The sequence below is a fragment of the Macaca nemestrina genome, chromosome 2 (genome assembly GCF_043159975.1).
Source record: "Macaca nemestrina isolate mMacNem1 chromosome 2, mMacNem.hap1, whole genome shotgun sequence".
NCBI lineage: Eukaryota > Metazoa > Chordata > Mammalia > Primates > Cercopithecidae > Macaca > Macaca nemestrina.
In genome coordinates this window covers 109,989,743-110,015,654 of record NC_092126.1, presented here as the reverse complement: position 1 = coordinate 110,015,654, position 25,912 = coordinate 109,989,743, and the positions used below count along the sequence as shown (strand labels likewise).

General features: G+C 44.4%; 1 protein-coding gene across 2 annotated transcripts; it reads right to left on the bottom strand.

Annotated features, from left to right (window-relative positions):
- Nucleotides 1-6,440: 6,440 nt before the first annotated feature.
- FAM240A (family with sequence similarity 240 member A) lies at nt 6,441-25,485 on the bottom strand. 2 transcript variants are annotated; one of them, XM_011739065.2, is made up of 3 exons: nt 21,062-21,235; nt 15,818-15,963; nt 6,441-7,860 (listed from the first exon to the last, which is right to left on the bottom strand). In XM_011739065.2, the coding sequence occupies exons 1-3, from the start codon at nt 21,092-21,094 to the stop codon at nt 7,770-7,772; spliced, it is 270 nt and encodes an 89-aa protein (XP_011737367.1). In that variant the 5' UTR covers nt 21,095-21,235; the 3' UTR covers nt 6,441-7,769. The 2 variants fall into 2 exon arrangements, with proteins under 2 accessions (XP_011737367.1, XP_070946607.1); XM_071090506.1 differs by lacking the exon at nt 21,062-21,235 and adding an exon at nt 25,280-25,485 and having other exon boundaries at nt 7,339-7,860.
- Nucleotides 25,486-25,912: the final 427 nt, after the last annotated feature.

The following is a 25,912-nucleotide window of genomic DNA, read 5'->3' as shown; positions in this document are numbered from 1 at the left end:
AGGTCATGGAGCCAAGCCCAGCCTCCCACAGAGGTAGAGAGTGAGGAAGTGGATACTCATTGAACAACTATCTAACATAGTAAAAAAAATATAGGTTCAATGATCTCTAAAACTCTTTGCCAATTTTGTTTTTAAAAATTCAAATTCTCTTCTTGTGCCTTTTTATAATTCATAAATATTGAAATTTACTCTTTTATTATTCATGATATCTCCATTGTTGTGAATTTGCAGATTTATAGTGATTGCTTCTTTACATATTAAGTTGTTGATTATTGTTTTATTGATTGGTACAAGCAAAGTCTATTAATTTTATTATATAATATAAAATGGGACATATTAAAATATTTCAAATTTTTCATATTACTCCCTACTTGCTTTTAAATTTAAATCTATTTCATTTTTGGTATTCACAAGTTGGGATATTCAAAAATCATCAAAATGTCAGATCTCTCAATATTTTTCTTTAGAGTTTCACCCTTTCACATCATGCTTAGAAAATCCATCCCTCTGTTCCCCTCTACCTTAACCTCAGCTCCTTTAAGGAGCAAGTTTGTTAGGGGTGGGGCAGAGATCTCCTTTTCCCCAAGATGGACCAAAGGCTGCACACACCCATCCAAGTATGCTGGGGACATTCAGAGAAGGGAAGGACTTCATCTTTCATGGCTTTGTTGGATGCAGACACTCAACTCTCCATCCTATCAGGCCCCTAGGTGACTTGTACCTTAGGATTTGTCGTGAGTGACCTCTGAGTGCTTAAGGAAATACCACCAGTGGATCACGTGGCCCTCAGACAACTTCTAAAATTGCTCCAAAATGAGTAATTCAGTTACTCGAACTCACTATCATATATACTCTCAGTACATTTTCCCTTATAATGGAAGCCACCTAATTAATGGTATGAAATTTGTCCCTGGTTTTAGCTGAAGGGATCACCACTTTGACAGTGGAAGACATTTAGGGCAGCCTCAGCTCACTGGTTCAGGATTATTACGGATAATGGAATCTCCCTAGACTGCCTCCGTGCAGGCCAACGTGGAGTCTGTGCAATCATTAGTACATGCCGCCATTCCTGGATTAATTAAGGCCGCTGGACAAGAGGAACAGTCTATACAGAAACTCAAGCCATGTGGCTTTCTAAAGTAGGCCCTGAGAGTTTGTGTGGTTTGTTCTGCTATTTGGATCAAGGACCCTTGGAGGCATGGCTGTGGTCAGTACTGCAGGTTGGCTTCATCTTGCTATTTGAAGTCCTTTCATACTTGACTCAATTCAGTCTGTATGAGACACACTAAATGAATTTGGTCCCAGCTTCTGTCAGTCAGGTAAATAATCTCCCCTGGGGAAATTCACCAGAAGCCAAGACAGTATAGAAATAAGGGGTGGATATTGTTGGGAGGCATTTTTCCTGGGTCTCTAGAATTCCTGCACATCTTCTGAGCAGAAGCACTGGCTGCTTGTGCTCCAGGCTGCCTTTCCAAGGATGTTGGTATGATAAGCATCCTTGACAGGTATGGAATCTCAGTAAGGGGGAGGGCAGGTTTGCTTCCAGAATTCGAAGGTAGGTATAGTGTTTTCCACCAGGGCAAAGGTCAGGCAAGCTTACTACCCCTTATTCAAGATTTGAGTTTCCTAACCTCAGGGCTCTTCACCTGTCCTCCTCACGTTTTCAGTGGGAACCGAGGTTTGAGGAGTGGGTGCAGGTGCCGATACCCTGACCACTGCTATTGCTGTCAGTGCTAAACCATCCTCTCCCTGATCCAGGAGCCTCATACCTCCTGCCATGTCCATGAAACGATGGCAGGTTAGTGTGTTAACTTGTAAGCAGGGTAAAATCTCAGACTTGATAATGCTTGATAAATGTATTTTGAAAACAAGTAAAATGTCTGCCTTCCCCATTGGTTCACCTCATGTCCTAAATACTTTTTCCCCAGAAAGCTACACTGGAAGGACCTGCAACACAACCATTGTCTCAGGAATCACACACCCAGAATAGTCAGGCCACATCCCTGCGTGGGGTGCAAGAGTCAGTGTGGAATGCAGTACCTGTCATCATGAAACAGAATGTCAGGTGACATATACACCTCCACTCTGTCATTCCCAGACTCTGCCCAGATTTAGGGCCACCTCTGTGGTGGGAGAGACTTTAGCTCTTCCTCTTCCGGGGTCAATGTTAGCATAAGGACTCCATTCTTCTTCTTCTTCTTTTTTTTTTTTTTTTTTCTGAGATGGAGTCTTGCTCTGTCGCCAGGCTGGAGTGCAGTGGCACAATCTCGGCTCACGGCAACCTCTGCCTCCAGGGTTCAAGCGATTCTCCTGCCTCAGCAGGAGCTGGGATTATAGGCGTCCACCACCACGCCTGGTTAATTTTTGTGTTTTTAGTAGAGATCGGGTTTCACCATGTTTGCAAGGCTGGTCTCGAACTCTTGACCTCAGGTGATCCGACCACCTCGGCCCCCTAAAGTGTTGGGATCACAGGCGTGAGCCACCGTGTCTGTCCAGCGGAAGACCCCATTCTTGAAGAACACACCCACCAGGCCTATGACCAGGTGTGGTTCCACCACAACGTCTCCTGATAGAGTTCATGCTTGTCTCACAGACATTCAGATCTGGACAAATCCCTAAAGACCGCTTTCCATCTCAGAAGGGAAACTCAGACAGACAGACCTGTCCTGACATTTCCCAGCACATGGAGAGGAGTCCTTACGCTCATCATTCTCGTTCGCATCGCGGGGTCCCGCTGACTGCGCAGCACCTGCCGCCGACCAGCTTGCGGCCACTGGGAGGCGCCGGAGGGAGGCCCAGCCAGGGCGCTTCTCACCTCCCACTCAGGCAGCGCGGCTGCTGGGTTTCAGCGTCTGCCGCACCACCTCCCTCCGCGGGCCCAGAGCTTGCTGGGGATACTTCCCCATGTTGTTCCAGTTCCCACCAGGCGGCTCTCCTTTGTTCCTGCAGTGCTAGGGATTTGAGCAGCAACTTGGTGCTGAGGAGCCCTGGATTGCCTGCTGTTCCCTGTTTGGTGTCTCAGCTGTTCCAGTGCCTTGGTAACCAGATCCATGCAACAGCGACTCCGAGGAACCACCTCCAGTGGTCAGGGCCTGCCTCCCTGCCTCTTCCCCTCCTCCTCTCTTCCTTCTCTCCTCCTCCTCTTTCTCCTCCTCCTCACCCTCCTCTTCCTCTTCCCCTCTTCCTCCTCGTCCCCTCCTCCTTCTCCATTCTCCTCCTCTCCCCGCTCCTCCTTTTACCCCCTCCTCTTCCCTGTCTCCTCATCCTCATCCTCATCCTCATCCTCATTCTCCTCTTCCTTTTCCTTTTCCTCCTCCTGGCGTTTTTTTTGTTTTGTTTTGTTTTTTGTTTTGTTTTTGTTTTTGTTTTTGTTTTTGTTTTTTTTGCCTGACTGGCCTCTGGCAGAAACAGCCATGATCAAGAATGAAATTTTCTAAACCCCGTGCAAGAGTCTTTCCAGAAAGCTGTATTTTCTCTCCCTCTGTGGGTGTTAAACTTTCCTCAGTTTTGTTCTCTGCCTTTTTTGTATCTTTCCCTCTTCTTGCCTCAAGTTCTGTGTATACTTGGGAGCTGTCCTCCAAGACAGCCTTCTGGGTCTAGGGAGGGCCTGAATGAAGCCGCTGTTGAGAACATGGTCATGGAACACCCAACACTAAAGCCATTGCTCGATAGAAAGGCAAAATTATGTTTGTTGCGGGGAAACTGCAGGCAGAGAAGCAGCAGAGCACAGCCTGGACTCGGGCTTGGGCTGGCACCGCTGTGCTGGGCGCAGGCTCCAGAAGCACCACGCCCTGTAAGGCCCTTCACTCTGTAGGCCAAATGGAAACATTTGGACAATTATGAAACACTGGAAGCTTCCCAGTCAGGAAGTGACCTTGTGTGGAGAGAAGCCTCCGAAGCTTAGCAGCTAGTCTCAGTGTGTTTTATATTGACCAATTCAGAAAGCTAAAGCTAAGCCAGCTCTCTGCTAAATGAGGGAGGAAATAAGCCCCGAGGCGATCTATGAAGTCTGCCTAGCTCTGCTTTGAATGGAGTTGTTAGTTAAGTGTTTCTTATAAGACTATGTGCTTGTGCTACAAGCAAACCCTCCATTCATGCATCCAAAAGATAATTTTGGGTCTCATAATATATGAGTGTTGTTTTTTCCGCTGCCAAGGCAGCAGAGATTTCTGCCCTTATATTCAGCCTCTGAGAGCCCTGAGGGGGTCCTGGGTCTTCCTGGCCTCACAGCTTGACTGTATAGTTGCGACCTTCCTTTCACAGCTGCTCCCATTGCACTTCTCAGGTTCTTCCAAAGCTGGCTTCCACACCCACTAGGGGCTTTATCCTGGTGACCTTTCCATAGATTAGGGAAAAAAGAAGCAGCTTTTGCTCATCTGTGGAGAGTCAAGGTTTCCAAGGAGCAACAACTAGGACTATTCAGATCTCTGGGAGGTCACTGAGCCAACGGTGCAGAGCGGCCTGAGAGCAGGACTTCAAGGCCTGGGTCAACCTCCAAGGCTATTTTGAGACTGTGAACAAACAAATCCTATGTTATGCATCTACGAGTTTCCACAGAAACATACGTTCCTAGAACGGAACCACTGGAGGCTTTAAAGTGATGAGTTTCATCCATATCGGTGAATATGAAAATTTAACTTTATGTATCAGTCTTAACCGAGTAATTTCATTCTATTTGTATTTAGGTACTTTACAGAAAAGCACCTAAAACATTTGTAACCAAGACATACCAATCAATAAAAATCTATTCAATGCACATTCAGGCACTGGGGCAGATACAGAGCTCTGAGAAGTCAGCAATGCTTGGGTATTTCAAAAAGCAGAGACAGAACACCCATAAACTGTTTCACCTGTCAGCACGCCTGTAATAAAATCTTTCCCAAGAAAACTGGCTTTCCAAATCCAAAACCTCTTCTGCTCACTATCTCCTTGGCCATGGGTTCATCATTCTCTCTGAGGCTGACTCTGATGGATTCATATGCTTGCCCTGGATACTGGCCTGGAACCAGCCGAGATTTCTACCAGGTCTCTGTCCCCCATCCTGAAGATCAGTCAGGCCCTGAGATACCCGTTTCTGTACTATCTAGGCAGCGCCCTGAGGAGGTAGTGTTCTAGAGTAGGTGGGCAGCCACCTGGGAACAGGATTTTCCTGCATGCTCCTTGGTGCAAATTGCATGTCTCCCGGGCCCTCTCACTCATCATGCTTCTGATGTGTCCCCACCACCTCTAGTCCCACATCATATTTCTCCTTCATATTCCCTTCCTTTTCACAGCCTCCAAGAACCTCTGCCACCTCTAACCCCCTGGACACACTCCTCCCTCTGCACCCCATCACTCAGGGAGCTGTGTGCTTCCCTCCAAGATGGTCTTCCTCCTTGTCTACCCCTTACCTTCCTGACCCCTCCTTCCAGGGCACCAAGGCCTCTCCAGAGCCATCTGCAGGAGCTTGTGACTGGCCTCCCACCTCCGTCCTCTCACCTGCTGTAGCTGGGCAATGCTCCAGCATGCTCCTTGTTAATACCCTTCAGGTGCTCCCTGTGCCCTTAGGCAAAGCTCGAGTCCATCAGCCAACAGGGCCCTGTGTGCTGTGCCTTCTGCACACTCCCACTCTACCTTTCCTGAATGTATTTCCTCAAAGTACCCAGGACCTGCCAGCTCTGAATTCTCACTGTTCCTGGATCATGTGTATATGATCTTCCTGAGGCCAGAGAGTGCTCCCACAGGGCATGAGCACCATGGCCTGCTGTGACTCCCAGTGGCTTCTTCCCTAGACTGTAGCTTCCAGAGTTAGCATGTCTGTTTTTTTCTGCTGGATTCTGGTTGTCTAGTGCCTGGCATATGGTGAATGAGTAAATGCACAATGAATCTTCACCTATATTTCCTGCCTCACCCTACTGCATTTCAATCCCAGCAATAGCATTTGCAGTTTGTAAAGGCAGGCCTTTGCTTCTGAGAGCCTCTCAGCCCTGTAAGCTATGACTTTACTTCGACCTCTATTGAATTCCTACATTCCTCCTACACCCAACAAAAATTCCTTCTTCATCTAAACATTCTCAAATTTCCCCAGCTCTAATTTGTGATTTATTAGTTGAATTGAATCCAAGATTGAATAAGAGACCATAGAGGGAGAGAGGGCTCTGAGCCCTGTTCCTTGGATCACATTACGTATGGAAGCTGGGGAAATACTGCCCCAGTCCTGCTTTCTTCCTGGAAATTCCCATTGGCCTGATGAAGCCTAATGGGTTCCCCAGGGATGCGGATGGAAATACTTAATGCTCTATTAGGGCATTTAGAAGACTGCAACACCACACTCACCACTGGCAGAATTGGCCAGCCTGACTCTCTGCATCGCCTAGTAATGTTATGGCAAGCCAGGCTCCTATTGACTCCAGCGAAATGGCACCATGTCTGAGAAGACAAAGAAGACACTCAGAGACAGCGAATGAGACATAGGGTTTATTGGGGGAACTTACATACAGGGATGGTCCAGTGGCAGCGGGCTGGACAAGAGAACCACCACTGTTTGTAAAAAACATGCAGTTTATATAGTATTTTCACTTAGCACCCTCCACCTAGCAACCACCATCTAACCCAAAACAAAAGGCTTTGATCCTCTGTACAACCTATGTTCCAAAAGATGGCTGGGGGTTCAGGTGTCCTTCACAGTTAAGGTATGAAACTCCAGGTTAGCCATTCCCAGATTTCTTAGCTTGGGACTCCGAACACACATTCTTCGTAGACCATAATATCATTCTCAGTGTATTTGCTTAACTTGTTATCTTGTTATTGCTGTCAGGTGCATCTGCCATAAACATTTCCTCTGTGTATAGTATATAAGGCCTTGCAGGTGCTGCTTATAGCCAGCAAGTGCCCAGGACTTTATATCATTGCATCTCTTCTCCCTTCCCTTGGTTAAAATAATTGCCTGAGGCCCGGCTACAGTTTGCACTCTCGCAAGCATCAAACCCTGGTGCTTCTGAACTTGAGAGATGGCAAGGGAGGGACTGTACCATTTCAAAATCCAGAATCTGTGTGGTAAATACTCTGTGGAGTGGCCTGATATACTTCGGCTGGGCTGACAGAGAGCCAACCCGTGCAAACATGCAGAGATTAAAATAAAGCAATAAAATGAAGGCATGTGCATAGTGATGACAGGACAACCAAGCTTTATTAAAATTATTCTGATATTATTCTTGGTAAACATATTTTTGAAAAAGCCAATTAAATTTATATGAAGAAAAAAGAATATTAGATTAATTTATTTTCAAACTATACTTTGACTATTGATAATTTTTTTAAATTTCTGCAGATAGGTGCATTTCTTTTCTTATAAAAAGAAAACAAGAATTCCATAAAGCTGTGTTTCCTAGGTGAAATGGTGGGGCATTACCACTGTGCAATGTTTAAAGTTTGACCATGAAGGTTGAGGATTCCTCTTGGTGTGTTTAGAGTTTAAAATATTTGGATTTCAAAATTAGAAGATAATTATATAGAAGCAAGGAGAGCTGCATGGAGCTTCGATATTAAATAAGCTATCTTTAGAGACATTTGGGATAATAACCTGGCGCCCATGCACAGAGGACTGACTTGACCAATAACTGCCATCAAGCACTGGGAAAGCATTTATAGGTAAATCCTCTCCCAGGTGGGGAAACAATAGTGTGAGGGCTGACAGGTATAGCAAAGGGACTCGGGGATTTGCATTGACTTCTCCTAGCAAAGTGACCTCAGTGTTTTGCATCTTCTTGTGTCAATGAAGCAGGAAGCTCTCAGCCAACATTTGTCCGCTTTTCAGTGTCCTCTGGATTGTTCCGCAGCCTCAGCTTAGTTTCCAGCTTCTGCTTCCATTCTTCTCTGAGCCTGAAAATAGAAGCCAAACACGCACAGATGGAGCACTCATCTCCACGGCTGTTGGTTCAGGAGAGCTTTCTTCCTCTCCTGCCAGCCGCTGAAATTACGTGTATGTGTTCAGGTTTTAAAAGTCATGCAGAGGACATGCAAGTTTAAATATATATATTTATAATTTACTCATATTTATTTATTTATGTAAGTGTGAGTAAACAGGTTCTCATTTTTGTTAAAAGTACTTAATCTTACTTCTCTGAATTTTCCTTTGAAAATGTATTTAAAGTCAGGGAGAGTAAACCTGTCAGTCTAGACTTCTTTACACAGCAAACCTATCTTTCAACGGCAGAGGTGAAATAAAGATATTCTTAGACATACGCAAACTGAAAGAAATCACCAGCAGACTGTCACTATGTGACATGTTAAAGGAGTTCCTTCAAACAGAAGGAAAGTGACACAATATGGAAATCTGGATGTACACATGGAATGAAGAGCATCTGAAAAGCAACGATGTGGTTATATATTAATACTTTATACAACTACTTAAATCTCTTTAAAAATAGCCCACTGTGGTCAGGCACAGTGGCTCATTCCTGTAATCCCAGCACTTTGGGAGGCCAAGGCGGACAGATCACAAAGTCAGGAGTTCGAGACCAGCCTGGCCAATATGGTGAAACCCCGTCTCTACTAAAAGCACAAAAATTCCCTGGTCATGGTGGTGGGTGCCTGCAGTTCCAGCTACTCGGCAGGCTGAGGCAGGAGAATTGCTTGAACCTGGGAGGCGGAGGTTGCAGTGAGCCGAGATCACGCCACTGCACTCCAGCTTGGGTGACAGAGTAAGACTCTGTCTCAAAAAAAAAAAAAAAAAAAAAAAAGAGCCCACCGTTGAAAGTGAAACTGTTAATGATGTACTGTGGGGTTATAGCATATGTAGAAGTAAAGTTGCACTTTGTACAATAGCATAAAGGCCAAGAGGGGAGAAATGAGAATATACCATTTTAAGGTTCTTATGCTACACAAAAAGTGATAAAATATCACCTGAAGGCGGGCTGTGATAAGTTAAGGATGTGTACTATATATCCTAAAGCAACCACTAAACACAAAGAGCAATAGTTAAAAAGCCAACAGAAGAGATAACATGAAATCATAAAAGGTACTCACTTGATCCAAAACAAGGCAGAAAAAGAGAAAAAGGGAATAAACAACAGATGAGAGAAATAGAGGACACATAGCACGATGGTAGATTTAAAACAAATCATACCAATTAATGTTAATGGTGTAAACAATGCAATAAAAATGCAAAGACTGTCAAATTGGATTTTTAAAAGACAATATCTAAATATACGCTGCTTATAAGAAATCCACTTTAAATATGAAGACAAAATAGGTTAAAAGTAAAAGGACGAAGAGATAGTCCATGCTAAACCTAATTAAAGAAGGCTGGTGTGGTCATATTAATATCAAAGTAGTTTTCATAGCAAAAAATATTACCAAAGAGAAAGAGGGTCATTTTGTAATAAGGGGGTCAATTCATCAAGATGATATAACAGTCTGAAACATTTATGTACCTAATAACAGAATTTCGCAATACATGAAGCAAAATGTGATGGAACTGCAAGGAGAAGTAGACAAATCTGTAATTATAGCAGAGATTTCAATACCCATCTTTCAATAATCAGTAAAACAAGTATACAAGAAATTGATAAGGATATAAGACACTTGAACAACACTGTCAACCAACTTGATATAGAATATTTATAGAATATTCTCCCTAACAACCGCAGAACACACATTCCTTTCAAACATACATGGAATATTTACGAAGATAGAAAATATTCTGGGCTATAAAACAAGTCTCAATAAATTTAAAAGAATTCAATATGTTCCCCGTCTGCAACAATTAAATTAGCCTTAATAACAGAAAGATATCTGGAAAGTCCCCTAAATATTATGAAACTAAATAACAAATTCTAAATAACCCATAAATCAAAGAAACAACCATAAATTGAAATTTTAAAAAGTCAATTATAATAATATCAAAAATACAAAATAGAGGTAAATCTGACAAAAGATATGTATGACTCATGTGCTGAAAACTGCAAACCATTGCTGAGAGATATTAAAACAGACCTAAATAAAGGGACATATATATTGTGTTCATATATCAGATACTCTAAATATTGTTAGGACGTCATTTCTCCCTAAATTGACCTAAAGATTCAATTCCATCCCAATCAAACCAGCAGGCTGTTTTACATAACAGAAATTGACAAGTTGATTCCAAAATTCATATGAAAATGCAGAGAACCTAGGATAACTAAAACAACTTTGAAAGAGAAGAAAAAGTTGTCAGACTTACACCACCTGACTTCAAGAATTATTGTAAACCTAAGTAATCAAAACAGTGTGACATTGGTGCCAATGGACAAATAGATCAATGGGACAGATGAGTTATTAATTTTCAACAAACGTGCAAAGACAATGTAGCGGAGAAAGGATAGTCTTTTCAACAAATGGTGCTGGAACCACTGGATATGCAAAAAAAGTGAACTGCAGTCTGTACCTCACATTATATTAAAAATTAAGTCAAAATATATTATTAATCTAAATGCAAAACTTAAATTCATAAGACTTCTAGAAATAAAACAGAAGACAATCTTTGTGACCTTGGGATAGGCAAAGTCTCCTTAGAGACAACAAAAGCAAAATCTATAAAAGAAATTTTTCTCATAAATTAGACTTGATCAAAACTGAGAACATCTCTGCAAAAGAGTAAACCCAGAGAAAATGAAAAGAAGACAATGATGAAGATGAGAGAAGAAACTAGCAAAATAGTTCTTATCTATTAAGGAGATATGGATATCAATTCAAACAGTAAGAAAAAAAAATAGAAAGGAATACAGAAAAAGGGAAACCGTAAAGCACTCTAAGTAACTAAGATGGTAGAAACAAGCCAGTTACAATAAATGAAAAAGGACTAAACTCACCAATTTATACTAAAATATGTCAGATTAGAAAAACATCCAATCCAACTATGTCCTTTTTTTTTTTTTTTTTTTGAGAAAGCGGGGTCTCTGTTGCCCAGGCTGGAGTGCAGTGGCACTGTCACGGCTCACTGCAGCCTTGACCTCCCAAGGCTCAAGTGATCCTCCTATTTCAGCCCCACTCCTCCTTCCCCCCCAGTAGCTGGGACTACAGGCTCGTGGCAGCATGCCTGGCCAATTTTTGTATTTTTTATAGGGACAGAGTTTTGCCATATTGCCCAGGCTGGACTCAAACTCAAGTGTTCTACCTGCCTTGGTTTCCCAGACTGCTGGGATCACAGGCATGAGCCACCGTGCTCAGACAACGAGGTGCTGTTTAAAAAAGACACATCTGGCCGGGTGCGGTGGCTCAAGCCTGTAATCCCAGCACTTTGGGAGGCCGAGGCGGGGGGATCACGAGGTCAGGAGATGGAGACTATCCTGGCTAACATGGTGAAACCCCGTCTCTACTAAAAAAAAATACAAAAAACTAGCCGGGCGTGGTGGCGGGCGCCTGTAGTCTCAGCTACTTGGGAGGCTGAGGCGGGAGAATGGCGTGAACCCAGGAGGCGGAGCTTGCAGTGAGCCGAGATCACGCCACTGCACTCCAGCCTGGGAGACACAGCGAGACTCCGTCTCAAAAAAAAAAAAAAATAAATAAAATTAAAAAAAAATAAAAAAGACACATCTAAATTATAAGGACAGAGATAAGGTGAAAATAAGAAGACAGAAAAAAGATATATAAGGCAGATGCTAATAAAAACAAGATTGGTTTGGCTATGTTGACAGACTTAATATAAAGTCTGTTAATACAGTTCTAAAGTCTGTTGATAAAAAGATCTTCAAAGAAAAAATCATCAGGGATAAAGTCACTGCCTAATAATAAAAAGGCTCACCTCACCATGAAGATATTACACTTCTGAACATGCATGCACCTAATAAAATAGCCTCAAAATACATACAGAAAAAATTAATGGAACTACTTGGATTGTGAAGAGGTGGTGAGCAAGAAGGGAAAGGGAAATTGCACTCTTTTTTTTTTTCAAAATAACATTGTTTAGAAAACCTTTATATAGAAGATTTCAAGCATATAAAAAAGTAGAGAAACTAGTAATAAAGAACTGCCCTATAGCTACTCCCCAGCTTCCCCAGCTTAAGGCTGATCTCCTTTCCCACATCTCCCTTCTCCTGCATAATAAACAAAATAACTGTATTTAGCTATCTTGTCCTTAAAGTTAATAACTCTTTTAAAAAGAAACTACCTTGCCATTATCACACTTAAAACATTAACAGAAGGTACACGATATCATGAAATAAATATTTCATTGGTTGACAACTTCGAATGTCTTTTAATGTTGAACGTTAGGTTGGTTGAATCAGGACCCGAATAAAGTGCATACATTCCTATTTGTTGCTATATCCTTTAGGTCTTCTTTAATCTGGAAATTCTCCCTCATCTTTCCCCTTCCCTTGCAGTTTTTTTTTTTTTTTTTTTTTTTTTTTGAAACCAGATTGTTTGTTCTGGAGAGTAGGCACAGTTTGAATTTTGCTGACTGTATTCCTGTGTGACTCTAACCCATTCCTCTGTCTCCTGTATATTCTGTTAATTAGTGGCTAGCACTAGAAGTTTGATTATTTTATTTTATTTTATTTTATTTTATTTTTGACAAACTACATCACCGGTGATATGATGGACGGCCATCAAATCTGTCTGGTTGTATCTCTCTTTTTTTGATGTTAGCAGATATTAATGATCATTAGATCCAATTTACTTTCGTTAGGTGTTGCCAAATGTCAATAGCTTCTTTCTACCCGTTGCTTTTCACTTGTGTTTGGAGCCTGGAGCCATGGGGGAGGGGCCCTGCAGCAGGAGCTGTAGTACAGGAGACATGAAGTCACTGCTAGAAAACAGGACCCAGAGCAGGAAGGGTGTGGGGAAGAAACAGGCAGACTTAGCCTCCAGTCCTCTTGTCTCCTGTTGACAGAACCTAGCCAGAAGCTGAAGGACAAGGTGATTCAAGGACTAGAATGGGAAGAAGGGTCAGCTGAGGGAGGAGAATTAATGGCGATGGGGGTCAAAGCAGATCAGCCTGGCAGGGAAGACAGGAATGGGAATGAGTCCTGGACCAAAGTAAGTAGGCAGCAAAGACCCATCTAAGAGCCAATTCCACGGTTTTCTTGGATCCAGTCAAGCATGCTTTTCTTGAGCACCTATTATATATCCAGTACTGCAGTACGACTTTGGAGAATACACAAGCGATATATAAAAATGGCGCTTTCTCCATTCCACAAATAGGGCAAGTTGTTCCCTTGCCTCAGGGTGTTTGCACATGGCATTTCTTCTGCCTAGAATGCTCTTGTCCGTTCTCCTACCTTTGCTCAACTCTCTTCCCTAAGAGAGGAGGTTGGGGGGTGCCATCCTAGTTCCCTGGAGGGCTGGACCTCAGCGTGTGGGCTGCCAACTCCAGCATGCCAACACATCTGCACAGCAGCTCAACAAGCTGCTGGTGCCCAAGGGCCAAGTGAACCAGCTCTGAAGCTGGGGCCCCAGAAGACTGCAGAAAAAAAACGCTCAGACCCTGTAGTGGGCAGGTGGAAGATGGCAGCATCTGTGTCGCCTCCCTGACCAGTTCCAAAATGGGGGAGGTTTGTGCACACCCCTGTGTGCATCGGTAGCCCAGGTGCTCCATCTGCTAATGAAAGAAGACGATCAAGTTTGCGCTCCCTCTGCCCACACTCAAAGGGCAGTAACTCACCAGCATCCCTCTTCCTTCTCTTAGTGTCTCTTTCTCCATGATTAAAATAGCGATGAGGACACTGAGACCCAGGGAGATTTGGTTGCTCACCCCAGGGACCCAGAAGGATGAGCCCAGGCAGCTGGCTGCAAAGTCTCTGCTGTTCACCGCAATTCTGAGCTTGTTCCCACCCTTGCTCACTCTTGCAATTTTGTTTTCATCTTGTTTTTCTCCTCCAAGGGATATCTTCCTTTGGCGTATTGCTGCTGCCATATTAGAGCCTGGATTGTTAAATGGGAGTGCAGAAGAGGGAGGGGAACTAACATTCCTGAGCCCTGACCTTGAGTTTGGCACCAGGCTGGGTGTTGTCGGTACATTTCCATAGTCAAGCCTCCTAACAGCCCAATGATCGGGGACTTTATTTTCCATTTTGCGAAGGGACAACATAGAGTGTTAATTAGAGCAGCGCCTCTGGAGCCTGGCTACCCAGATTCAAATCAGAAGAGAGCAAGGAGAACAAATAAGTTAAAGTCTTCTGCCATCCTTTCAACCAAAAAGTTTACATCCTTGCATTCTTTTGTTATATGCATAGATACTGCGTGTGTGTGTGTGTGTGTGTGTGTATACATATATATATATATATATATATATATATATATATTTTTTTTTTTTTTTTTTTTTTTTTTTTTTTGAGACAGAGTTTTGCTCTTGTCGCCCAGCCTGGAATGCAAAGGCAAGATCTCGGTTCACCACAACCTCCGCCTCCCAGGTTCAAGTGATTCTCCTGCCTCAGCTTCCTGAGTAGCTGGGATTACAGTCGTGGCCACCACACCCAGCTAATTTTGTATGTTTAGTAGAGACAGGGTTTCTCCCTGTTCGTTGGGCTGATCTCAAACTCTCGACCTCAGGTGATCCGCCTGCCTCGGCCTCCCGAAGTGCTGGGACTACAGGCGTGAGCCACCACACCAGGCCGCATGTATATGTTTTTAGTATTTTAACAACCTACACAATTTGCTTCAGAGGCTATTTTGTTCACCCCTTGGCTTGTGCGTCTCTTGGAGCCTTTGGTTTCTGCATCTTCCTCAGGCCAATTTCACTTCACCTGAGGCCTTTTGCCTGCTCCCCAGGGAACGCACACATGGTACAGGACTCTGAGCGGCCTAGCCTGGGGGACGAAGATGGCAGGAACTGCAGAAATGACTGGCCACCCAAATCAGCTTTCTATGCCCTACTACTGTACTTCAGCAGGTGGGATGGTAGTCGGGAATAAGGCTGAGGAGGTCTCTGTAAGTGGGAGGCTGGGTTCCCCTCTAGGGTTCAGGAGGGGTTTTGGGAAGGCAGCAGTGAGTTTACTGCCTGTGAATTAAGGCACGTCGTCAGTCCAGTGGCCGTGCAGTCATGGGCCCTGCCGTCTGGACAGCACACAAGGTCTCATACTCCCTTACCACACATAAGCCATGGCCTCCTCAGACAGCTGGCTGAGCTGTTCCCTTTGAGGGGACAGAACTCAAAAGGGCGGTCCCTCCCTGCAGCCCATGATGGCTTTCTGCAGTGTGTGTGTGAGGGTAGCGAGCCTGCACTGCTTCCACAGCAAGGTGGCCGTCCTTTCCCACGGGAGTCAAGTCACTGCACTCCACTGCTCGGCAGACTCACTGGGCCAGAACAGGGATGCACATAAGGAGAGACCCCGCCTTCCCCTCCAGGAACCACGCAGGGCATCTTGTGTTTTCACCCAAATGGGCGCTAAGAACCGGGCACTGCTTTCTTTGCTTGATTGCTTTTCACAGACACAGTGTTTGCCCCCCCGCCCCCGCCCCATTTACTGTAACCCTCATGTGCTAGAAGGTGACATGGTGACAGAGAGGATAGAGTTTTCCAGTTCATAAAGATAAGAATTAAAGGACTGTAAGCATGGAAAATTAAAATAATTACCTCCTCTGAGATGCCCATCTGGCATTCTTCTGGGGAAATTAATTTTGCTCTTACAAAACAGACAAGATAATAATGGCTTGAAAGTCAGTGAAAGTTCATCGACGGTCACAAAGGTACCACTGGTGCAGAGGTTGATAGTAGGACAATTGTGTGGGGGCTCAGGGAACTCTTTGTACCTTCTGCTTAATTTTGCTTATAATTTAGAACCTGAAACTGTTGTAAATTATAAGATGTATTTTAAAAATGAATTAATTCTAAAAAGTAGACAAACAAGCCACATACTTTCTCAGTGCGCTTCTTCCCAGACGATGTTCTTCCGATTCTCGGTAGTAAGTCTGTTTACCAATTTCCCTTTCCCAGAAACGCTTGAGATCATGGCAGGTGTTCCGGCAGAAGACCTCCCGACGGGTGTATTGATTGTTCATCCCCTAAAAAAGAAAATAGCCATACAAATAACCAAAAAACATATGAAGAAATGCTCAACATCATTCATCATCAGGAAAATGTAAATTAAAACCACAATGAGATACCATCTTACTCCAATTCACCTTACTCCGATTTGACTGTTTAAAAGTCAAAAAACTAATAGGTGTTGGTGCAGATGCAGGGCAAAGAGAACACTTATATGCTGTTGGTAGGAATGTAAATGAGTACAACCTCTTTGGAAAACAGTATGGAGATTTCTCAAAGAACTGAGAGTAGATCTACCATTCGATCCAGCAATTCTGACTACTGGGTACCTACCTAAAAGAAAAGAAGTAATTATATAAAAAAGACACCTGCATGTGTTTGTTTATCACAGCACAATTCACAATTGCAAAGATACGGAGTCAAACTAAGTGCTCATTAACTGATGAGTGGATCAAGAAAATGTTGTGTGTGTGTGTGTGTGTGTGTGTGTGTGTGTGTGTGTGTGTGATGGAATACTACTCAGCCATAAAAAAGAACAAAATAATGTCTTTTGCAGCAACTCGGATGGAACTGGAGGCCATTATCCTAATGAAGTAACTCTGGAATGGAAAACCAAATACTGTGTATTCTCACTTATAAGTCGGAGCTAAGCCACGGGTTCATAAAGGGTTTATAAACAGAGTGGTATAATGGGTATTGGAGACTCAAGGGAGAGAGGTTGGGGATAAAATGTCACTTATTGGGTGCCATGTACACTATTTGGGTGACAAGTGCACTAAAAACCATGACTTAAACACTATACAATTTACCCATGTAACAAAAACCCACGTGTACTCCTAAAGCTATTGACATAAAAAAATAGAAGCTGAACCCCCATAAAACATGATCCCTGAGACTCTGCAGGGTATAGGCATCCTGACCCTGCTGTTGATGTGAGGATACCTGGCCAGCCACAGGACCTCTGCAAGTGGGAGGACAATGGTGGCCTCAGTGCTTGCTGCTGGCTGGTTGTCAGGACACAGTGAGATGTGAGTGCAAGCCTCCCACAAGCTGGCACCTGGCAAACGCCTCTGCCCTACCTTCCTCCTCACAGAAGAATCATTTCTCAACTTCCGGCAGCAGGAACATGCACCAGGAATTTTGTGAACCTAAGTCCATTTCGTTATCACAACAGCTACATGAGATGGCCATGACCTTCATCATCTTCTAGGTGAGACATTTGAGGAGTGACAGGCTTCAGACTTCTGAAAGTTTCCAGGCCCTTTACTGAAGGGGTTTATCAGAGAAAATGGTTCCAGTGCCTGACACCCCCAGGGCAAGCTGCTTTGAGGTGTATGTGTTTGTGTGTGCATGCACACGTGTGGGCTCTTGTGTGTGGAATTATACATATCAGACACTCAAAATGCTCACTTTTTTACCTGCAGAAACTGCTCGACTTTCAGACCAGCTGAGTGGATACAGTAGAAAGCTCAAAAGCAGGGACTGCAGAAGCTCCTGTCTGCTGGTGGGAACCCCTGCAGAAGAGTATGGGGAGATGGGAGCCTGGAGAAGCTGGCCTGGCATGCCCCAGAGAGAATTTGGACCTTATCCCAGGAAGGGCTTTCAGTGGGGAAATGGTGGGTCCAGACAGGCATTTTGCCAGATGTTCTGGGGGCAGAGACTGGAGAGGTGAGAGCGTATGCAGGGGGAGAAGTGACTGGGCTGCTGGAGGAGCCCAGAGAGATGCTGTGACCAGGGTGGGAGGGGCAAGGATGATGAAGAGTGGACAGATTCACAGGAAACTCTGCGTGGAAAATGAAGGAGAAGGGCTGTCAGTGGGTACTGCCCTGGCTCTGCCTGTGCACAGATGGGAAATGTAGGAGGAGGAGGGCTATGGGGAGTGGGCTCAGGCTGTGCTGGATGGATGGAGTTTGAGTTTCCTGGGTGCCGACCCCCAGGGGGAAGCAAGGAGGGGTGCCTGACACATGGGTCTGGAACTCAGCATAGAGGTCTGTGCCACAGGTCTCAGAAAGACAGACCGGGACAGTGGGGCAAGGTAGAAGGAGAAAGGGGTTTGAAGCCAGATGTTCACTCCAGACCTGTGTTTCCACTGCCTTGATGTGCCGTCTATTTGTCACATGGGTTCTCCTGGCCTCAGTTTTCTCATCTTTAAAATTTCTCTGAAGGCCAAGTTTGACTCCAAATGTGAAAGTGTTCTGCAATTTATAAAGTTCTGAATAAATGTAACTGATGAGCTTGGTCCTCGCCCACTGATTTTTCTGACTGTTGTCTGGCATAGGGAATCATTAGTCCAGCATAGGGACATCATTAGTCTGAGCTAATTAAATGTCATTGAAAACCCTGAATAACTGTGAATCTTTATTTACACACAATATTGAGTGTGTGGCTTCTTGGGTATATGACAGTTTCATTTATCTCTATCCTTGATCTATTGGCCACCATTTAGGAAAGCTTGGATGACAGTAGAAGTTCTTAAGTTGAACCATGTACTACGTACGGCCATGCCCAGAGGAGCATTGGGTAAGAGCGTTTGTCCTATATTCTTTCACTTCTCATATGTCAGAGATAAGCCTCACCACACCCACTCACTGGGAGGTGTCCCACATGTGTAAAATGGGAGATACATGTTTTTCTAAGAAATAGCAGAGCTCCCTTTGGGTTGAAGAGTGACATCCATCTCTACCTCCGTCTGCATAATGGTATTTTACAAACTAACTAGCTGTGTGTGTGTGTGTTTTGCTGGAAAATGCTGCTGACACAATGGTGAAAACAAGTAAAATCTCTAAGAAAAAATGCATTTCACTTTTTTTTTTTTTTTTTTTTTTTGAGACGGAGTCTCACTCTGTCGCCTGGGCTGGAGTGCAGTGGCCAGATCTCAGCTCACTGCAAGCTCCACCTCCCGGGTTCACGCCATTCTCCTGCCTCAGCCTCCCGAGTAGCTGGGACTACAGGCACCCGCCAACTCGCCCGGCTAGTTTTTTGTATTTTTTAGTAGAGACGGGGTTTCACCGTATTAGCCAGGATGGTCTCGATCTCCTGACCTCGTGATCCACCCGTCTCGGCCTCCCAAAGTGCTGGGATTACAGGCTTGAGCCACCGCGCGCGGCCGCATTTCACTTTTAAACAAACTACCTTGTCTTAGCTTGTTTTAGTCATTGTCCTTACTATGGGCAGAACTGTAGTGGTTACTATCACCAATTTTGTAGCTTCAAGGAAACACAATTAATGATAAGTTTAGAAATACACTTTTAGGGAAAGATAAAAATAAAGCAGAAAGAGGGGATTAAATATGTTTAGGCCAGGTGCAGTGGCTCATGCCTGTAATTCCAGCATTTTGGGAGGCTGAGGCTGGAGGATCACTTGATCCCAGGAGTTTGAGACCATGCTGGGCAACATACAGAGATCCCGTCTCTACAAAAATAAAAAATAAAAAATTAGCTGGGCGTAGTGGTATGTGCCTGTGGTCCCAGCTATTCAGGAGGCTGAGGTGGGAAGATTGCTTGAGCCCAAGAGGTCAAGGCTGTAGTGAGCCGTGTTTGTATCACTGCACTCTAGCCTGGGGGACAAAGTGAGACCCTGTCACAAACAAACAGACAAACAAACAAATATGTAATACCCCATCCTTCTTCACTCTAAAGGGCTGACACTGGGATAAGACAGGGCCCTTCCTCAGGGGACTTCAGATAACAGGGAGTGAGGCACTGGCACTGCATATGATGGGCACTGAAATGGGACACACAAGGAGGGTGCCCTGACCTGACCAAGGCTTTGGGGCTCCTTCTAGGGGGAGGGACTTGCAGGATGAATGGACAGGAGCGCCCAGGGTGCAGGAAGTGGTCTGTGCAGAGACCTGCAGTGGGAACCTTGCAGAACAAAGAGTTGCAGAAACAGATTGGGGATTGCCTGAGGTCGAGTTGCGGGAGGGGACTGAGGGCAAAGGAGCATGGGGGCTCTTTTTAGGATAATGGAAATGTCCTGTGTCTTGTTTATTAGTTATTTATTTATTTTTTAAGAGAGAGTTTCGCTCTGTCACCCAGGTTGGATTGCAGTGGCACGATCTCAGCTCACTGCAACCTCCATCTCCTGGGTTGAAGCAATTCTCCTGCTTCAGCCTCCCGAGTAACTGGGATTACAGGTGCCTGCCACCACCCCTGGCTAATTTTTGTATTTTTAGTAGAGACAGGGTTTCACCATGTTGGCCAGGCTGGTCTCAAACTCCTGACCTCAGGTGATCCACCTGCCCCCACCTCCCAAAGTGCTGGGGTTACAGGTGTGAGCCTCCGTGCCTGGCCTATATCTTGTTTATAATGTTGATTATATAGCAGTATACAATTGCTAAAACTTACCAAACTCTATATTTTAAATGAGTGAATTTCACTACACATAAGTTATTCCTCAGTAAACATAGGGGAAAAGCTTCTTCTGTCTTTGGACTAGAAGTTCAAGTTCCCTGGGCTGGGCACGGTGGCTCATGCCTGTAATCCCAGCACTTTGGGAAGCCGAGATGGGTGGATCACTGAAGGTTGGAGATCAACCTGTCCAATATAGTGAAACCCCATCTCTACTAAAAATACAAAAAAATTAGCCGGGTGTGGTGGTGGGTGGGCGCCTGTAGTCCCAGCTACTTGGGAGGCTGAGGCAGGTGAATGGCGTAAACCCAGGAGGCGGAGCTTGCAGTGAGTCAAGATCGTGCCACTGCACTCCAGCCTGGGTGACAGAGCGAGACTCCATCTCAAAGAAAAACAAAGAAGTTCAAGTTCCCTGGCTCTAACCTACCGGGAGACTCTGTTAGCATCTTGTCATTAGGGTTTAGCCCATTTCTTCACAGGTAACGTGTATTTCTGTCAGTATTTGTGTTTCAATTTCCTAGTGTCTACAGTGAAGACAACTGCTCCTCTTAGTAGAAGTGTGATGAGGAGACTATCCATAGTTGGAAAGCTCTTGATAAGTAAATAGCTCTATTCCTCTGTATCCCCTCAGCCCAAAACGCCATCCAACCTTGTGCTTGAGAGAATTCGTGCTGCTGCGTCCAGTCAATCAGCACCAACTTGGACGAACCATAACCTCTATAACCCTTAGGAATTTTACTTCACAAAATCAACAATTAATGCTTACAGAGAACAACCGCATGAAGGGCTGTGAAGACATTGATTCGGTCAAACCAAATGTGTCGCACTTGACCACCTGTGAGGCATCTGTGCTGCCCCAGGAGCCAACTCACATTCGGCAAATCGACGGGAACAAAGGAACATTTGTCCCTTGTGAGCCTTAACGCTGTGCCAGCAATTTGATTTCCCAAGTCTCAGTTACCCAGAGTATTAAGCTCAAATTGAGAAATCTGAGAGCCGCTTTTTTAAAAGAGGCTTTTGGCTTACACTGAGTGTGCTTGTGACTCTTGGCTAGGATGGTTCAATGCACACCAGCTGACTGTGCACACCACTCACGTACTTCTTGCCTATTCAACACCTGAGAGCAAGTATTTCATGATTATTTTTCACATATCCAAAAGTATGTTTAACCACCTTTCACATTTTTCTTTATGATTGGGGCTTGAAATAGAACAGAAGGGTTCCAGTTCCAAGTAAGATGGAGGAAGTACACCCTAATCTGTCTCTCCAAAGAATGCAGCCTGGACAGAATGTGTGGTGCAGCTGTTTGAGGACTCTGAAAAGTAAACAGCAGCAGGTAGATTAGGGGAAAACCCCCAGAATTCCAGTTACCATTGAACAGTGCTAGATTTTCTGTTTTTACTCTGGTATCCCCCGTTTAGACTCAAGGCAACCCAGAAGTGGGAACAAGGATAGAAAGAGCTCTGAGAAGTCCTCTGGTTTCGGGGAGAAAGGGAATTGGAACTCTCACACATTGCTGGTAGACTGCAGGATGGTACAGGTATTATTGTGAAAAACAGTTTGGCAGTAGTTTCTTTTCTTTTTTCTTTTCTTTTCTTTTCTTTTTTTTTTTTGAGAAGAAGTTTCCCTCTTGTTGCCCAGGTTGGAGTGCGATGGCGTGATCTTGGCTCACTGCAACATCCACCTCCCAGGTTCAAGGGAGGGTATGACTGCAGAGGCAAAGCATGAAGGAACTGAGGGGAACCTGATGGAATTGTTCTGCATTCTTCATGGCGGTGGTTACACGAAGTTGTATGTATGTTAAAATTCATAGAACTAGGCCGGGTGCGGTGGCTCACGCCTGTAATCCCAGCACTTTGGGAGGCCGAGACGGGTGGATCACGAGGTCAGGAGATCGAGACCATCCTGGCTAACACGGTGAAACCCCGTCTCTACTAAAAAATACAAAAAACTAGCCGGGCGAGGTGGCGGGCGCCTGTAGTCCCAGCTACTCCGGAGGCTAAGGCAGGAGAATGGCGTGAACCCAGGAGGCGGAGCTTGCAGTGAGCTGAGATCCGGCCACTGCACTCCAGCCTGGGCAACAAAGCGAGACTCCGTCTCAAAAAAAAAAAAAAAAAAAAAAAAAAAAAAAAAAATTCATAGAACTGAGTACACACAAAAGAATCATTTTTTACTGTGTGTTAATTTAAAAATAAAAACTTTAAAAACGGAACAGAAAATGCTTTTGGTAAAATGCATTTTGACTGTGCTGATTTGATAAAATTCAGGCATGGAGAAGTCTCAAAGATTATTTACTGTCACTGAGACCCCAGTGAGCCCTGCCACCCAATTGTACTGTGAACCAGCAGCACTGGCATCACCACGGAGTTGGAACAAGTGCAGAATTTATCAAGGCCCAAATCAGAATCAAACCCTGCATTTTCATTTCATCCCCAGAGGACTCCTGTGCATACTGCAGTTTAAGCAGCTTTGCTTCAGAATTACAAAGGCCGAAGCTAAGGTACAGCCTCCTCAGTGCTAGTCTCCCAAGAAGCCCACTGTGGTCGAGCATCTCTATTTGAACATTCCTTGAGGGTGTTCGTTCCTTTGGGGTATTGGCATCTCACAGTCCATATGTACTATTTTTCTCAGAGGCTGGTTAAGTGGACAGTGGCACCGATTTCCGGCTTTCTCACAGTTTAACTTGTTTTGATTGCATCATCGAATTATATAAATTAGGTATAGAAAAACCCCATTAGGATTTGTGAGTCATTCCCAAGCAGATGCAAGCAAGGGAATTCAGGGGGAAAGCTGAATCCCAGCCGCTGAGAAAGACAGGTTTACAGGCTTACAAGGGGCACATCCACTTCCCTTCCCGCCGAAGAGTGAGACGAACCTCCATCAGGCTCCCCCATCCACATCAAGTTCAACATCCTTTACCTTTGAGATGAATCTGCTGCTGCCTTGATGTGTTGCAACAGAAGGCAAGTATTGTAACTCCTGTTTCCTCAGCTCTGGGGCTCTCAGAGGCCACGACCTGGTCCTGAAACCTCAGGGTCTTAATCTTTTATATGCAGAGGGGAGGAGTTACAGAAATGCCTTTGCCTGACAAGGTTACACACACCAAATTAGCACTAGAATCATAGAGATCTTAAGTGTAAAACAGTCCCCATCCCCTGCTCCCTCTGCCCACCCCAGGGGCAGGTAAGCTTCTGCTCTGGCAGGTTCTACAGAGGCCATCACTTGGCTGGAAGTAAAGTTAATGTTTAGAACATGCCCCGGATCATCTGTGAACGTGAATCCTTAGTGCATTAGGCCAGGCTGCCCTTTGCGGCCCAGGGGATAAAGAAGGCGGGATGGTGTGACAAGTCACACTTCTGGGTCACCTTACAGGATGACTTAGCGAGGCATGTTGTTCTTTGGAGCCGCTAATCCAAGGATAGAGCTGGGTGGGGACATTTCACAGTATGCTCAGTCCTCCCCTAATGGGGACAGGAACAGTGACCGTTTTCCAGTAAAAGGCATCAAAACAAAAAGTGAACCAAACTTTCGCTTCTCAGTTGAAAATGCCCTTTAGGTATTTCAAGGAGCATGGCATGTTCTTGAGTGAAACTTCTGGGGTGGTCCCCTGTCTGGAAACAGACCCAGTTCAAGTCATCATCACACCCTGCTTTGCCACTAATAAGCCTGCTTCTGACTTAGGTTACAGGAGTCGCAGTGTTGATACTAAGGGCAACACTGATATCACTGGAATATAATTAAAGGCAACAAAAATACCCATTTTGCTTTTTGTTTTTTTCTTCTGATAAATGTTATAACACAAGCAGACAGAATAGGATAAAAATGTTGTTTAAATATTTTTACTGTAAATTTAAATACCCATTTCCTCTTTAAAAAATTCACAGTGAAACTGAATATTTAATAGGTAGAAGATCATCTTGAAGGATTGGATTGTTTTGTTTTTGTTTATTCAGTGACATGCTAAATGCTAGGAAAGTCTTTTTCATTACACTAGATTCCTTAAACTTTATTGAAGCCGTTAGCAAGTCCTCCAAGAAAAAGCTTATAAAATTAAGCTTAAGTGTTGCTACTCCTCTTGGGCTCACAAATGATCGAAACGAAAAACAAAAACAAAACAAAACCCTAATCCACCAGCAGGAATTTCATAGCCTCCATAATTTGTTTACTTCAAAGCACAAACATTTACAATTTTTCCAGTTCAGCTGAATTTTGAATCAACAACTTTCTAAATTTCCAAATTTCCTTTCTGTTTATAATTGATTTAATGGACAGAGACTCCTACAAGGATCTTCTCATTTAGACTGAAGCCAAGTGTCTTATTTAGAGTTAGAGTATGTCTTTAATCCATGTTACCCACAGACATTCTCTGAGAAGTTTAAGAAGACTCCAGAGACAGAAGAAAATTTCTCTGTGGGGGTAGGAGTGGGCCGTGGTTGATTCTGTGTCCCCGTAGCCACAGTTGTTGACTTGGACCTGTTCCTGAGGTGCTCTCTCACATTTCAGGGTTTACAGTCATATAGGGATGGAGGGAGAGATGTTTAGCACAAGGTCCCTCCTGCTCTGACACCAGTGTTGTTCACATTATAGGCTAGGAAGCATTTAAAATTGTACTTAAAAAATCTCACAGCTTGGGAGGGGCCTGGGTGATAATAGAGCATGACCATTTCCCAATTTAGCAAGCTCCCATCTAGGTGTGTGTGTGTTATTTTTGCAAAGTTTTATATTTTCCACTTCATGGCTTGATTTCAAATAATTCTGATTAGCTCAAGCTATTTACCCCACTGGAAACCAAGCTCCTACCTAATGACAGGGATCCCACTAGAGGAGGGAGCTGTAATAAACTAAGTGGACAGGCCCTTTGCTTCCGCAGCTAGCCCTGGCAGTGTCAAGGTTCCTTCGCTGATGCCCAGACCCCTGTGGAACAGGAGCCCCTTCCTAGCACGCTTCCTGGACAGTGGGTGTGGTTGCATTTACTAGTACTTACAGACATTTCTGGCTCCCCTCCCTCTTCTGGACACAGAGAGGACTGCTTTACCCGACTTCCCTGCAGGGCCATGGGACCGGCTCTAGCAAAAGCCTGGAAAGGAGGCAACTTGTCCCCTGGTGTGAGATTTTCCATGCTTGCTCCTCCTACTGCTGTGAACCCCAAAGCCTCAGGTTGCTGGAAGATTGCAGAAGCCTGGGACTGAGTAAGACCTTGGATGGCCCTGAAACGTTGGCTGTAAGTTTTGGGAACAAAAAATAAACTGCCACAGTTGTATGTTTCAGAAAACTTGGTGTTGCCTATTATGGCATCATAAACCAGCCTTTCTGACTGACACACATATATATCAAATATAATTGTCAAAAACTAAGTATGCTGTGGCTGAAACTTTGTAAGATTTGTGTTGCTGCCATGGCAAAACTCTGTCTCTACTAAAATACAAAAATTAGCTGGGTGTGGTGGTGGGTGCCTATAATCTCAGCTACTCAGGAGGCTGAGGCAGGAGAATCGCTTGAACCCGGGAGGCAGAGGTTGCAGTGAGCCAAGATCGCACCATTGCACTCCAGCCTGGGCGACAGAGTGAGACTCTGTCTCAAAAAATAAATAAATAAATAAATAAATAAATAAATAAAT